At 45.1% G+C, this 16,716-nt stretch overlaps 1 protein-coding gene across 1 annotated transcript in view; it reads right to left on the bottom strand.

Moving 5' to 3' along the window:
- RAB6B (RAB6B, member RAS oncogene family) overlaps positions 1-4,379 on the bottom strand; it is a 58,459-nt gene extending 54,080 nt beyond the window's left edge. The window contains exon 1 of the mRNA XM_043474373.1: positions 3,919-4,379. Coding sequence (XP_043330308.1) covers positions 3,919-3,988 — 70 coding nt within the window. The 5' untranslated portion in view covers positions 3,989-4,379. The remainder of the gene's footprint in view (positions 1-3,918) is intronic.
- Between the last annotated feature and the right edge of the window lie 12,337 nt (positions 4,380-16,716).

Genomic DNA, 16,716 nt, shown 5'->3' with positions numbered 1-16,716 from the left:
AGCACACGGCCTGTAGAAGCATCTCCTCCTCTTCTCCTCTGAAGCCTTTAGAAAGCACCGTGGTCACCTGCCCCCGAAGGCGGGTGGGACACCCTGCTACGTGCTTCCACAGCAGCTGTTCCTCCCTCGTCACGGCTCTCGCAGACCTTTACTGGAATTATACCCGCAGACATCTGCACTCCCCAGTGGACTATAAGCTCCATGAGGCAGGGATCCACTCAAAGACCTGACTGGATGAATAAATGGATGCTGGGAGAAGGAAGGGAGGGGTGGGTGGGGGAGGGAGAGAGGGATGGTTGAGCAAATGACTAAACAACAACGCTGCCTGCAGGGTCACTGTGCGACACACGTCCAGGGACACCACTCACTCTGTGTCCCGTGCGTGGATGGCACCTCCAGCAGCACCACTGCCAGGGGCAATGGGGGGCACCTAGTCAGAAGGGGCAGCTGGACTGCTGGCTTCAGCCTGGGGAACTAGACCAAACTTGGGTCCACCCATCTTCCTGCTCTGGCTGGAGGAGTCTCAGGGAAGGCAGATTAGCAGAGGCCAGCGTGCAGCAGACACAGCACACTTCCTCCTCCAGGCCACATACACTTGGAGAAGCCCTGCATGAAGCCAGAGACCCCATCGAATGCCAGCAGAACTCAGAAGCAGGGCTGTGTCCCTGAGGTAAGCTCCTTCCTCAGATATCTGCTCAGGCCTCCCTTCTCTGGATGCCACCAAGTGCCCAAGTCAGGACTGGTGTGCATCACCCCCTCTCCCCAACCACTGCCATTGACATGAGAGCAAGGCCAGCAGGCTGAGAGAGCTGTCCGAGCCCCAAGAGGATTGCTCAGCCTCCCCACTGCAAGGAAACCCTTCATCCTGGGTCTACAACATTCTCTGCACAATCCCTTCCCCTGCCAGGCTGACACTGGCCAGCCCTGTATTCCACAATCCAGGGCAAACAATCATTCTGTGCCTGGAGGGGGTGCTCTCTCATAGACTAGAGGTATTTTCCCTAGAGTGGCTCCTTAAGATGTCCCAACCAAACCTGGTCCCCAGTTTATCTCTGAAGGCCCCATGCCCCTGGTATTATCTGGTTCAAGGCACCCTCCTCATCACTGGGCTCCAGGGTGGGCACTCCTCTCTGGGACCCAGCTGTCCTTGAGTACTGGCCTAGAGAGATGCCACCATGATGGCAGGTACAGGAAACAAGAGAAGGCCATAGCCCTCTACTTCCTTCCCCGGGCCTGTTTCCAGGAGGCTCCGCTTATACAGGCCAGCCCACTGCTGTTCTAGAAGTCTCTGCTGTGCTCAGCAGACCTGAGATCCCCATGTACAGAAGGGGAGAGACCTCCCACACCACACAGGGAGGGAGACCCTGGGTGGAGGTGATGACCAGAATTCAGCGGCTCCCTCCACCACACAGGCTGTGGAGGATGTGGGCACAAAGGACCAACATGTATAAAAGTGCACGCAGGCAAGATGGAAGTCATGGCTGTGGTGGTGATTTCTCTGTTTCACCAGGCTCAGGGATGCACATGTCCCCTGCATAACTCGGGGACCCCAAAGCTCTGTAAAATTGAAGGTGAATAACTCACTAATGGCATAAAGTGGGAGGAGTCTTCAGGGCCCTAGAGCTCCCTGCCAGAAGGAACCAGTGTGGCTAATGGCAGTGCCTTTTCCCCTAAAGACCATGTTCAAAGGGCCCGGAAACCATGATCCCAAACGACTGGCCTGGCATCCCCACCAGGTCACCCAACTCAGCCACAGTCCTGGCCAGAGTTTGGTAACCACCACCTCCTAAGAGTAAAGATTCCCAATTCTTGGCTTTCCCAATTCAAGGTCACCTCATTTCCCAATGGCATGTTAGTGACTGGGAACAGGAGACATGAGTTCCAGTCCCAGAAGTGTTAACAACTCACAATAGACCTGTGGGTCCACACCCCACCCTGGGGTTCGAACTTCCCTTATAAACATGCTGAAGAGGTGGGGGCTCACTCTCTGAGGCCTTCAGCTCTTGTTTCTGTGATTTTAGGTGCAAAGGGGGTTTGTAGAGCTCAGCAGGGGCCTCAGCCCATCAGAGGTTCCGAGGGAGCCCAGAGTTTTCACTCAAACACACCAGATGCATTCTCCTCATCAAACCCCTGGTCCTTGACTGAAGCATATTCAGACTTGGAATAAAAACATGTTTACTGACAACCTCTCAGGGTCCAGCCCTTTGAGAGACACTGGGAAACATGAAGGGGTAAGAGAACGACTGGCTCAGGGAGGCTTCGAAATCTCCTCAAGGGAACACAGCTAAGAATTCAACTCCCAGGGCTCTAGCAGTGGTAAGACGAGCACTGTAATGTGAAGACCAACCCCTCTGCCCCCAAATCCCTTTAGGCACAAGAAAAAGTTAGTTTTGTGAAACTGGAATCTACTAAGATCAGAAACTCAAGAGTCCAGGACACAGGGCTCGCTGGCTGAGTTCATCTTGTTCAGAAATGCCCAGCTTGGCCCTAAAGCACACGTCAGAGCTTGGCCACCTTCTGACACCCTTCTCTGAGCCAGCCCTCCATCCCAGGTAATGAGCAGCGGCAGGCAGGCGACTGTCATGTGACCTCCACAACCAGCATGTACACACGCATCACAGCAGCGCTGTTCCTGGGGCTCACCAGGTCCTCCCAAGGTTGTGTGTGTTGCGGCCCCTTGTACAGACAGGCACTACACCGGGTGAACTGGACCGGTCCGTACAGCTAGAGCTGGTGGTCCTGCCTCCAGAGACAGCCTTCTCCCAGAGCAGGTCAAGGCCCAGCCTGTCTCCCCGCAGCCTCTAGTGAGAGGCCTCTGCAGGGATGCTCGGAGAACCACTCCTTCCTACAAGTGTCAGAGGCTCCATGCTCTTCAGTCTGGTCTTCCCTCCTCAGGACTAACCTGGCTTTCAGAGATGCTTTCCCCGGGGAGCTACCAGACAGCAGGAAAGCCGTTTGTCTCCCCGTCTCCCTGGCCCCTGGCCCGCTGCCACGGTGGCCTCCCCTCCCCCAAGAAGGGCGGTGAGCTGGGAGGTGGGGGTGGGAAGAATCCGCCGAGAACGCTCTTGGGAGGGGTGCTGGGAAGCCAGGCAGGGCGTGTCGCCTGGTCCTTTCTCTGCCCAGCGCCGGGCTTCACGGCTCTTGGTGCAAGGCGCCCCGGTACCATCCCCCAAATCTGCCCTGCACTGGGGAACCCCTGCTGTCATCGCTCAGACCCCTGAGCCTCAAAGCGGCTAACACACAGCAGCGAAGGGCAGCGGGTCTAGAACCTTCTGTGCCCAGTCGGACGTAAGCCAGGGGAGGTAGGCGCCCTGTTCCCCCACGATCTGCACCTGCTCTTTTCAGAGGAGACAGATGTCGGTCGTCTCCCCGCGGCCGTCTGCCCCAGGGCCTGGACGTGTCCGCAATTACGGTTCCCGTCAGGGGCCCCAGGGAGCCTCTCCGGTGCCGCGGTTTGGGGAGCGGCCAGACGACAGTGCCGTCTCGTTCTCTAAAGAGGTGCACGCGCCCTCCCTGCGACCCTCATCGGCGCCCCGCCACCTGCGCGGTCGCCCGCAGCCGGTGCCGCAGTGCGAGCGAGCCAGCGAGCCAGGAGCCTTCACGCCCGCGGCCGGCGCCGCCGAGCGAGCCGCCGCCCTCCAGCCTCCCCGCCGCGCCGCACCTGCACCGCACCCCGAGCGCTCACCCCAGATCCCACCCTCACCCCCACCTCTGGCCCCAGCGCCTCGTCGGCCCTTACCCTCGGAGCCTCCCCTGCCGGCCCCTCCGAGCCGGCCCCGACCTCCCCATCCCCAAACCTCTCCTTTACCCGGGCACCGAGGGGCCTTTTCGAGCCGAGGTCGGGGTCCCAGTGGGGTGGATGATTTGGCGGCGGGGGTGGGCTCGACCCCAAACCCGGGGAATAAGCGGGGTACTTACCGCTCTGCTCCCCCAGGAAGACCAACTTGAATTTTCTCAGTGGGTTCCCAAAATCTCCCCCTGCGGACATGGTGCTGGCAGCTGGGGCTGGGAGAGGAGGAGGAGGAGAAGCGAAGGAGCAGGGAGGGGAGAGGAGGAGGGCGAGGGGAGGCGGCCGGCGGTGCGGGAGCCGGAGGGGGAAGGGCTGGCTGCGCGCGTCCCTGACTCCCCAGCTGCGTCCCGGCCCCGGCCTGCGGCTGCGTGTCCGGCGGCGGAGGAGGAGGAGAAAGATAAGGAGGAGGAGGAGGAAGGATGGGGCTGGGCGGCCGCAGGCGGCGCTTGATGCGGCGCGCTCTGGACGCCCGAGGCGCGGCGCGGCGCGGACTGCGAGGATCGGGCGGAGCGGGGCTCAGGGACGGCGCGCGGGGCGGAGGAGCGCTCTCCCGAGCCGCACCAGTCGGCCCCCTCCCGCCTTGCTTCTCCGCCCGCGCCTGCGCTCTGCGCGCTCCCTAGCCTCTGATGTCATGCGGGGCCCGCGGCGCTGCGGGGCTGAGGGGCGTCAGTCCACCCACCCGGACCCCGCACTCGGGCGGGAGAGGGTAGCCCCGCCGTGCCTCCAAGAGGCTACCGAATCGGACCCTCTCTCATTGCCCCTCTGCGTCTGTCTTCCCCACTCCACCTCTCTTTTGAATGCAGAAAATGACGTGAAATTGTCAAGGGATATTTGTTTCTGGTCTTCAAACCTAGATGTTACCCCTTCCTTCTCCCCCTGCGACACTGATACACACTCAGCCCAGCCATCCGAGAGGGTGAAAAGGAAAGAAGTCGGGGCGGGGGGTCGGTGACCCCGGGTGTGGTGGACCGTGTGGGCGCAGACCGGCCCTACTGTCCTCTTGTGCGTGTGTCTGGCCCTCCCTCCCATCTTCTCCCCAGATCCCTCCTCTTGGGCGCCTCTGTAGAGTCATGGGTGTCCCCACCACCCACCCGCAGACAGGCCCGACTGGAGAGGAGCACTGATAAAAGGAGCACCCTACTTCAACCGCTCCTAAGCATCACTTTATCCTAAACCTGCTGCCCCGTGTGAGAGAAGAGGAACGAGGCCCTGAATGTCAGCTCCTCCATCTCCAGGATGGATCCCTGGATCCCTGGGCCCTGGGATCTCTGGGCTGACAACGCCATTCCTTGCCCTGGCAATTAGGTGTATCTGGACAGTGAGCTCCCAGAGAACAGGAGGGAGACCTTCCATTTGCCTCTGCATTCACCGTTTGCACACAGATAATTTGTGAGTGGGTGAGAACAAGGAGCTGGTGCCAGGTGTTAGGAGCTCTCCCAACCGGGTCCTAGCATTCTGGGTAACTGAGGTTTCCCTAAGCTGCTTCTGCTATTCTGCTGCCAGGCGGGCTGTTCTTTTAGGGCTGTTCAATGAATGTTCATTTGGGATTATACCCCAGATGTTAGGGAACAAAGGGTGTGTGTGTGTGTGTGTGTGTGTGTGTGTGTGTGTGTTTCATTGAGAGAGAAAGGTGAGAAGCAACCTTCATCTCTGGAGTTATCTAGGGGACATTTGTTGCTCTTTTTGACTTACATAGCTGGCTTGGAATGTCTGGCTCCCTGGCTTATTTACTTAGAATCTTTCTCTCATTGCTTATTAAAAACTGTAGGATGAGTTCCATGAAATCAGCAGTTGAGTCTCCACTGCTGAATCCCAAAGACCTAACTTAGAGCTTAGGAAATAATTGTTGAATGTTTGGATGAATATCTAGAACCCAAGTCAGTACAACTGTTCCACTTATTGAAGAGACTGTGTTTTCTCCATTGTATATTTTCCCCCACTTTGTCATAGAATAATTGACTGTAAGTGTGTGGGTTTATTTTGGGGTTCTATATTCTATTCCATTGGTCTATGTGTCTGATTTTGTGCCAGTGACATGCTGTTTTGACTACTGTAGCTTTGTAATATAGTCTGAACTCAGGGAGCATGATTCCTCCAGTTCTTTCTCAAGATTGTTTTGACTATTCAGGGTCTTTTGTGTTTTCATACAAATTTTGAAATTATTTTTTCTACTTCTGTAAAAAATGCCTTTGGTATTTTGATAGGGATTGCATTGAATATGTAGATTGCCTTGGATAGTGTGGTCATTTGGACAATATTAATTCTTCTAATCTTAGAACATGGTATATCTTTCCATCTATTTGTCATCTCCAATTTCTTTAATCAGTATCTTTTAGTTTTCTGAGTACAGGTCTTTGAACTTCTTAGGTAAGCTTATTTGTAGGTATTTTATTACTTTTGATGTGATGGTAAATAGGGTTGTTTCCCTAATTTCTCTTTCTGATAGTTCATGGTTGGTGTATAGAAATGTAATAGTTTCCCATATATTAATTTTGTATCCTGAAACTTAACCAAATTCGTTGATGAGCTCTAGTAGTTTTCTGGTTGCATCTTTAGGATTTTCTATGAATGGTACCATGTCATTTGCAAACAGTGTCAGTTTTACTTCTTTCTTTCTTTCCAATTTAGATTCCTTTTATTTCTTTTTTCCCTCTGATTGTTGTGGTTAGGTCTTCCAAAACTATGCTAAATAAAAGTGGTAAGAGTGGACATTGTCTTGTTCTCTTCAATAAATGGCTCTGGGAATACTAAGCAGCTATGTGTAAAAGAATGAAGTTAGAACATTTTCTAATACCATATACAAAAATAGAGTCAAAATGGATTAAAGACCTAAATGTAAGACTAGATACTATAAAACTCCTTGAGAAAAACATAGGCAGAACACTCTTTGACATGAATCATAGCAATATTTTTTAATCCATTTTCTAAAGCAAAAGCAAATACAAACAAATAGGACATAGTTAAATTTAAAAGCTTTCACACAGCAAAGGAAACCATTGGCAAAATGAAAGAGCAACCTACTGAATGGGAGAAGGTATTTGCAAATGATATGACTGATAGGAGGTTAATATTCAACATATTTAAACAGCTCATACAACTCAATATCAAAACAAAACAGAACAAACGACCTGATTTTATAAATGAGCAGAAGAACTGAATAGACATTTTTCCAAAGAGGAAATGCAGATGGCCAACAGGCTTATGAAAAGATGCTCAACCACTAAGCATCAGGAAAATGCAAATCAAAACCACAGTGATATATAACTTACACCTGGCAGAATGGCTATCATCATCCAAAAAAAAAAAAAAACCCCACAGATAACAAAACTTGACAAGGATGTGGAGAAAAGGGAACCCTTGTACATGTTTGCTGTGCATGTAAAGTGGTGCAGTTACTGTGGAAAACAGTATGGAGGTTTGTCAAAAAACTAAAAGTAGAACTGCTATATGACACAGCAGTTCCACTCCTGGGTATATATCCAAGAAAAAAAGAAAAGCTAATTCGAAAAGATACATGCACCCCAATGTTCATAGCAGCATTTATTACAATTGCCAAGGTATGTAAGCAACCTAAGTGTCCACCAACAGATGAATGGATAAAGAAGACATTGTGTATATATATAATGGAATAATACTCAGCCATAAAAAGAATGAAATTTTGCCATTTGCAACAACTTGGATAAACTTGGAGGTCATTGTACTAAGTGAAATATATCAGGCAAACAAAGATAAATTCTGAACCATGTTACTGATATGGAGCATCTAAAAACTAGAACAAACTAATGAATAAAACAAAAAAGAATCAGATTCACAGATATAGAGAACCAACTGTGGTTAAAGTGGAAAGGGAAGGGAAAGAAACAATATAGGGGTAGTAGAAAAAAGGGTTGTTATGGCATTATATGAAATCTTCTGTTTGCAACTTCTGAAAGTTGTAAAGCACTATAGAACTTAAAGAATCTTTCATTCAATAAAAATTTTAAATAAAAATAAATTTTAAAAATAAAAAATACATTCTTTTCCCACTGGGGGAAAAAAAGAACAACTGATCTGCTCCTCAGAATGGCCTTTGGTTTGGAGCCCCGTGGACTGTAGGGCATACAGTCTGGGATACAGGCCTTGAGTTATCTCCTCTATGGTGCCTGGCATCAGGCTCAGGGTCATTTCCAAACCCCCGCCCCACTTCTGCTCTGGGGTTTTGCTCTCTCAGGAGACCGCATCCAGATGGAGTTGAAGGAATCTCTAGAAGGAGACGAGCCTCCCAAGCCACCATCCACAGGGGAGGCAGCCAACTGGGGCACCCTTCCTCCCACCCACACCTTCTCCTAACATCTCTCTTACCATACCTTCCCATACTTTCTCATTGTGTCCTGAGGAAATCATCATCTGTGGCAAGACAAAGTGTGGCAGAAAAGTACCCCCTTTTAGTTAAGCCTGGACAAGTCCATCCTTCCCTGACTGTCCAGTCCATACACGATCATGTGTCAGTAGAGGAGGGAGCAGGGAACACAGGCCCCTCTGGGCACTCTAAGCCTCTGCGTCAGCTCAGGTGCTTACCAGCCCCAGCAGGCTGACTGTGGGCCAGGATGCACCGTGGGACTCTGTCAGAATTCTTCCACTTTAAGTGACAGAACCCTGACTCCAGCTACTTCAGACAGAGTGACGTGGGCTGGCTCAGGTAGCGGGAAGAGACGGTGGCGTTGCTCACAGAACATGGTCATCGTGCTGTGGGACTCCTTATTTGGAGTCTTGTCCTTAGCCTGCCCTGGAGCAGACAGGCTTTTTCCAGGTGGCAAAAAAAAAAAAAAAAGAAAGAAAGAAAGAAAAGAAAAAAATGAAGTGTGGCTGCTGTTCCACTCAATTTGGCAATCTCACTGAAACAAGTTTCTTCCACATGGCATCCTTGTGGTCCATTTTTTAAAATTATGTTAAGCTTCCTGTTGAGGCTGACAATGTATATCTAAGCTGTAAAGAAAACCTGTCGGACTTGCCTGGTGGTACATGGTGTAAGAATGCGCTTGCCGATGCAGGAGGCATGGGTTCGATCCCTGGTCGGGGAAGATTCCACATGTCGCAGAACAACTAAGCTCATGTGCCACAATTACCGAAGAATGCTGTTCACAGAGCCTGTGCTCTGCAACAAGAGAAGGTACCACAATGAGGAGCCTGTGTAGCTCAACTAGAGAGTAGCCCCTACTCTCCACAACTAGAGAAAGCCCACATGCAGCAGCAACGAAGACCCAGCACAACCATAAATATATAAAACATAAAAAAAGAAAACCTGTCATTCAGTTCAGTTCAGTTCAGACTCTCAGTCATGTCCAACTCTTTGCGACCCCATGGACTGCAGCATGACAGGCTTTCCTGTCCATCACCAACTCCCAGAGCTTACTCAAACTCTTGTCCATCAAGTGAGTGATGCCATCCAACCATCTTATCCTCTGTTGTCCCCTTCTCCTCCCACCTTCAATCTTTACCAGCACCAGGGTCTTTCCCAATGGGTCAATTCTTCATATCAGGTGGCCAAAAGATTGGAGTTTCAGCTTCAGCATCAGTCCTTCCAATGAATATTCAGGGCTGATTTCCTTTAGGATGGACTGGTTGGATCTCCTTGCAGTCCAAGGACTCTCAAAAGTCTTCTCCAACACCACAGTTCAAAAGCATCAATCTTTGGTGCTCAGTTTTCTTTATAGTCCAACTCTCACATCTATACATGACTACTGGAAAAACCATAGCTTTGATTAGACGGACCTTTGTCGGTGAAGAAATGTCTCTACTTTTTAATATGCTGTCTAGGTCGGTCATAGCTTTTCTTCCAAGGAGCAAGTGTCTTTTAATTTCATGGCTGCAGTCACCATCTGCATTGATTTTGGAGTCCCAAAAAATAAAGTCTGTCACTGTTTCCATTGTTTTCCCAGCTATTTGCTATGAAGTGATGGGACCGGATGCCATGATCTTAGCTTTCTGAATGTTGAGTTTTAAGCCAACTTTTTCACTCTCCTCTTTCACTTTCATCAAGAGGCTCTTTAGTTCTTCTTCACTTTCTGCCATAAGGGTGGTGTCATCTGCTTATCTGAGGTTATTGATATTTCTCCTGGCCATCTTGATTCCAGCTTGTGCTTCATCCAGCCCAGCAAAATATACAGCCTTGACGTACTCCTTTCCCAATTTGGAACCAGTCTGTTGTTCCATGTCCAGTTCTAACTGTTGCTTCTTGACCTGCATGCAGATTTCTCAGGAGGCAGTCATTAGGTATGCCCATTTACCCTCCACCCAGCTGAAGCAGTCAAGCATCACAATATTTTGAGGCCTCTGTTTGTTGTTTCCCTCCACTGTACTCTGGTCTCTTCCTCCTTCCCCTACACAGAAATACAGAACCCCAGCTGGCTCTTATTTTAGTCTTATCACATTTTGATGTGCCCTTCAGGAATATTTTCTTGCATTTGCATCTTTTGAACTTTTTCTAAGGTATCAAATGACATGTTTTCTCCTATGACTTGCATTTTTCTTACATTATGTTCCTACGATTCGTCTGTTGATAGGTATCGCAGAAGTCCTTTCATTTTCACTGTGATTTTGTATTCCACTGTATGCTCTAATTTTAAAATCATTTTCAGTAAAATGTGTCCAGTTTAAAATGTGAAATACTTTTTGATTCACGATAACATCTTACATTGCCACAGTACATTAGTAAAACCAGGAAATTAACAGTGAAAAGTGCACCCAATTTTCCTTCGGCTACTACCAATAATGCTGCTGTGAACATTCTTCATGTCTCTATCGATACACCTGTGAGAAGTTTTTCCGAGCTGTGTACTGAGTAGATAAACTGAGGTATAGAACCAAGTATGTATTTAACCTTATGCCAAACTATTTTCCAACAGTCAGTTCAGTCAGTTCAGTCACTCAGTCGTGTCCAACTGTTTGCGATCCCATGGACTGCAGCACGTCAAGCCTCCCTGTCCATCACCAACTCCCAGAGTCTATTCAAACTCATGTCCATTGAGTTGGTGATGCCATCCAACCATGTCATCCTCTGTTGTCCCCTTCTCCTCCCACCTTCAGTCTTTACCAGCATCAGGGTCTTTTCAAATGAGTCAGTTCTTCGCATCAGGTGGCCAAAGGATTGGAGTTTCAGCTTCAGCATCAGTCCTTCCAATGAATATTCAGGACTGATTTCCTTTAGGATGGACTGGTTGGATCTCCTTGCTGTCCAAGGACTCTCAAGAGTCTTCTCCAACACCACAGTTTCAAAAGTATCAATTCTTTGGTGCTCAACTTTCTTTATAGTCCAACTCTCACATCTATACATGACTACTGGAAAAACCATAGCTTTGACTAGATGGACCTTTGTTGGCAAAGTAATGTCTTTGCTTTTTAATATGCTGCCTAGGTCAGTCATAACTTTTCTCCCAAGGAGCAGGCATCTTTTAATTTCATGGCTACAGTCACCATCTGCAGTGATTTTGGAACCCCCCCAAAAATAAAGTCTCTTACTGTTCACACTGTTTCCCCATCTATTTGCCATGAAGTTATAGGACCGGATGCCATGATCTTAGCTTTCTGAATGTTGAGTTTTAAGCCAACTTTTTCCCTCTCCTCTTCCCCTTTCATCAAGAGGCTCTTTAGTTTTTCTTCGCTTTCTGCCTTAAGGGTGGTGTCATCTGCATATCTGAGGTTTTTGATATTTCTCCTGGACATCTTGATTTCAGCTTGTGCTTCCTCCAGCCCAGCGTTTCTCATGATGTACTCTGCATATAAGTTAAATAAGCAGGGTGACAAAATACAGTCTTGATGTACTCCTTTCCCAGTTTGGAACCAGTCTGTTGTTCCATGTCTGATTCTAACTGTTGCTTCCTGACCTCCATACAGATTTCTCAAGAGGCAGGTCAAGTGGTCTGGTATTCCCATCTCTTTACTAATTTTCCATAGTTTGTTGTGATCCACACAAAGACTTAGGCGTTCCAACGGTAGTCCTCAACTTGTATCGCTCTATACCTTCAACTATATTTTTCATTTTCTTCAAGAAAGTCTGGACTATTCTCATTTTCAGCTCTTTGCTATTATATGCAATTTTTAAAATATTTTTAAAATTTGAAGTTTGGTTGATTTACAGTGTTTCGGGTGTACAGCAAAGTGATTCAGTTACGCATATTATTATATGTGCTTTAAATTAAAATTTTAATTTTGAGATCATTATAGATTCACAACAGTTGTTAAGAAATAAGACAAATCCTGTGTCTCATTTATCCAGATTCCCTCAGTGGTAACATTTTGCAAATCTATAGCATCATATCACAACCAAGATTCCGACCTTGGTCCAGTCAAGGTGCAGAAGATTTTCATCCCCGCAAGGGTTCTTCTTGAGGTCCTTTGATAGCCGCACTCACTTTCTCCTGCCCACCCCTTTCCTAATCTCTGGCAACTGCTAAACTGTTCTTTGTCTCAATAATTTTGTCAGTTTAAGAATGTTATATAAGTGGTATTATACAGTATGTATACTTTTGGGATTGGTGTTTTTCACTGGTCATAATTCTGTGGCGATTCACCCATGTTGTGTATATCCACAGTTGGTTCCCTTCCACTGCTGTCTAATATTCCATAGTAGGGATTACCACCGTTCATTTACCTGCTCACCCATGTAAGGGCATCTGGGTTATTTCCAGTTTGGGGCCATCACAGATAGAGATATTATCAGCATTCCTGTATAGGTTTCTTTTTTTTTTTTTTTTCTTCCCATTTACTTGTTTTTCTGTGAATGTTAAGTTTTTATTTCTTTGGGATAAATACCAAGGAGTGTCATTGCTGGGTCATATGGTAGCTTCATGTTTAGTTTTTTTTTCTTTTAAAGGAGCAGCCACATTGTTTTCCAATTGGTACATCTTTAAATTCCTACCAGCATCATGTGAGGGATCAGGTCTCTCCACATCCTTACCAACGTTTGGTTTTATCACTATTTTTTAAGCTATTCTGTGAGATGTGTAGAGACATGTCACTGTGTTTTTAAAAAATACTATTTATTTTTGGCAACATTGGATTTTAGTTGCGGCACCCAGGATTTTCATCATGGCATGGGGGAATCTTAGTTCCTGACCAAGGACTGAACCCACGTCTTCTGCATTGGAAAGTGGATTCTTAACTACTGGACCACCAGGGATGTCCCCTCATGTGGGTATTTTTTATTTTTAATCTCCATGCTTTTTGTTAAATATATTTTAAAAAATGAAACAAAGATGAATATTTTTAATGATAAAAGGTACAATTCACAAAGAAGATAGACATCATTAACCATTAGATACCTAACAACAAAGAAATAAAGACATGTAAAGCAAAAATCGGAAGAAATATAAGGGAGAAGGAAAAATATATAATCATAGTGGAACATATTAATATTTCTTTGAGAATATTTTATCAAGTGCAGAAAAATTAAGAATAAAAGAATCTTTTTTTTAAGTAAAAGAATGACTTTATTCATTAGCTAAAATATTCATTTGGAGATTCTTATATAAAATAATCTTTATAAATATATTTTTTAGATAATAAAACAAAAATATTTTTATGTGAATTAATTATATGTTTTTTAAATTTATTTATTTTTAATTGAAGGATAATTGCTTTACAGAATTTTGTTGCTTTCTGTCAAACCTCAACATGAAAAAGCTGTAGGTATATATATATCCCCTAATAGAAGCATCTTGAATGTCATAATAATTTAAATATAATAGATTTCTATTTATATTCATTTATATTAATCTGATGTCCTACACAAATTATTTAAAATATTGTATCTCATAGATTGTTATTAGATGTCCATAGGACATTTAGAAAAACTGACAAAAAGATAAGCATTACTAAATTTTAAAAAGGAGAATTCTTTTTATTTTTGTGATTGTTATACATATACACATTGTTTTTGAAACTTTCCATTATAGATTATTACAAGATACTGACTGTAGTTCCCTGTGCTATACAATAAATCTTTGTTGCTTGTTGCTTATCTATTTTTTAAATTAGAAATCTAGCATTCTATTCATACTAAGTCAAACAAGTAGAAACAAAATGTCATAAATTTTTTAGTTAGGCAAAAATTCATGAGTTTTCCAAATTATATATTACACATATTATTCGTATGTATATATGTATACAAGAACTTTTCTACTACACTTGACAAAGGCTTGAGAAAAAACATCAAAAAAAAAAAAGAAGAGATATGGAGAAATTGGAAAACATAAACTAAATGAAATGGGAGCACTGAATATAAAATTTAAAAAGTGAAATAAACTAGATGAAAATAAAAGATTCTCATATAGTCCAGTTGTTTTTAAATATGGCTGCCCTTTAGAAACATATCCAGAACTCTGGCAAAAAAAAAAACACCAGGGCAATTGTATTTTCCAAAAAGTTCCAAGATAATTCTCACATGCATCTGGATTTTAAAAAGTGATTACAGGTTTTTCTATTAAATGGTAGTTTTGGTGATATAGAATTCTATTATTTATCTGTTGACCAGTAATGATACAACGGTATTAAGTCATAATAGTTACATAATCACAGTAGTGAAAGATGTTTATCAGTTTTCACAATCAATAGCCAGACTCCCCCCCCCCCAAAAAAGATAATTACAATTGCAAGCCATAATGGGAACATGATTAACCTAACAATATAAAATAATTACATACAGTTTGAGGGGGTCAAGCAGAGTGATATGGTAAGTAGAAGTGCATACATGCACATGTTTTCATCTGCTCAACCAGTCTATGTCTTTTAGTTGGTGCATTTAAGCCATTTATATTTAAGATAATTATTGTATGTATGATCCTTTTACTGTTTCCATTGTTTTGGGCTTATTTTCTGTAGATAGGTCTTTTCCTTCTCTTCTTTCCTGCCCAGAGAAGTTCCTTTAGCATTTGTTGTAAAGCTGGTTTGATGATGCTGAATTCTGTTAACTTTTGCTTATCTGGAAAGCTTTTGATTTCACAATCAAATCTGAAGGAGAGTCTCACTGAGTAGAGTATTCTTGGTTGTTGTTGTTCAGTCGCCCAGTCGTGTCCGACTCTTTGCCACCCCAGGGACAGCAGCATGCCAGGCCTCCCTGTCCTTTACCATCTTCCAAAGTTTGCTCAAGTTTGTGTCCATTGCATTGGTGATGCCATCCAGCCATCTCATCCTCTGATGCCCTCTTCTCCTTCTGCCCTCAATCTTTCCCAGCATCAGGGACTTTTCCAGTGAGTTGGCTGTTCAAATCAGATGACCAAAATACTGGAGCTTCACCTTCAACCTCAGTCCTTCCCATGAGTATTCAGGGTTGATTTCCCTGAAGATTGACTGATTTGATCATGCTCTCAGGAATCTTCACCAGCACCACTGCTTGAAGTCATCAGTTCTTTGGTGTTCTACCCTCTTTACAGTCCAGCTCTCACAATTGTATGTGAACACTAGGAATACCACAGCCTTGACTATATGCACCTTTGTCAGCAGAGTAATATCTCTGCTTTTCAACACACTGTCTAGGTTTGTTACAGTTTTCTTCAAAAATTAGAGATACCAAGGAAACATTTCATGCAAAGATGGACACAATAAAGGACAGAAATGGTATGGACCTAACAGAAGCAGAAGATATTAAGAAGAGGTGGCAAGAATACACAGAAAAACTATACAAAAAAGATCTTAATGACCCAGATAACCATAGTGATGTGATCACTCACCTAGAGCCAGACATCCTGGAATGTGAAGTCAAGTGGGCCTTAGGAAGCATCACTCTGAACAAAGCTAGTGGAGGTGATGGAATTCCAGTTGAGCTATTCCAAATCCTAAAAGATGATGCTGTGGAAGTGCTTCACTCAATATACCAACAAATTTGGAAAGCTCAGCAGTGGCCACAGGACTGGAAAAGGTCAGTTTTCATTCCAATCCCAAAGAAAGGCAATACCAAAGAATGTTCAAACTACCCCACAATTGCACTCATTTCACATGCTAGCAAAGTAATGCTCAAAATTCTCCAAGTCAGTCTTCAACAGCATGTGAACCGTGAACTTCCAGATGTTCAAGCTGGATTTAGAAAAGACAGAGGAACCAGAGATCAAATTGCCAACATCTGTTGGATTATAGGAAAAGCAAGAGAGTTCCAGAAAAACATCTACTTTTGCTTTATTGACTATGCCAAGCCTTTGACTGTGTGGATCACAATAAACGGTGGAAAATTCTTCAAGAGATGGGAATGCCAGACCATCTATCTGCCTCATGAGAAATCTGTATGCAGGTCAAGAAGCAACAGTTAGAACTGGACATGGAACAATGGACTGGTTCCAAATTGGGAAAGGAGTACGTCAAGGCTGTATATTGTCACCCTGTTTGTTTAACTTATATGCATGCAAAATGCCAGGCTGGGTGAAGCACAAGCTGGAATCAAGATTGCCAGGAGAAATATCAATAACCTCAGATATGCAGATGACACCACCGTTATGGCAGAAAGCGAAGAAGAACTAAAGAGCCTCTTGATGAAAGTGAAAGAGAAGAGTGAAAAAGTTGGCTTAAAACTCAACATTCAGTAAACGCAGATCATGGCATCTGGTCCCATCACTTGATGGCAAATAGATGGGAAAACAATGGAAACAGTGAGAGACTTTATATTTTGGGACTCCAAAATTACTGCAGATGGTGACTGCAGCCATGAAATTAAAAGATGCTTGCTCCTTGGAAGAAAGACTATGACCAACCTAGACAGCATATTAAAAAGCAGAGACATTACTTTGCCAACAAAGGTGTGTCTAATCAAAGCTATGGTTTTTCCAGTCATCATTTATGTGAGAGTTGAACTATAAAGAAAGCTGAGTGCCAAAGAATTGATGCTCTTGAACTGTGGTGTTGGAGAGGACTCTTGAGAGTCCCTTGGGCTGCAAGGAGATCCAACCAGTCCATCCTAAAGG

Source organism: Cervus canadensis, chromosome 7 (assembly GCF_019320065.1).
Source record: "Cervus canadensis isolate Bull #8, Minnesota chromosome 7, ASM1932006v1, whole genome shotgun sequence".
In the NCBI taxonomy this organism is placed as follows: domain Eukaryota; kingdom Metazoa; phylum Chordata; class Mammalia; order Artiodactyla; family Cervidae; genus Cervus; species Cervus canadensis.
Note: the sequence above shows the minus strand (reverse complement) of the source record. Positions and strands in the feature narration are given on the sequence as shown.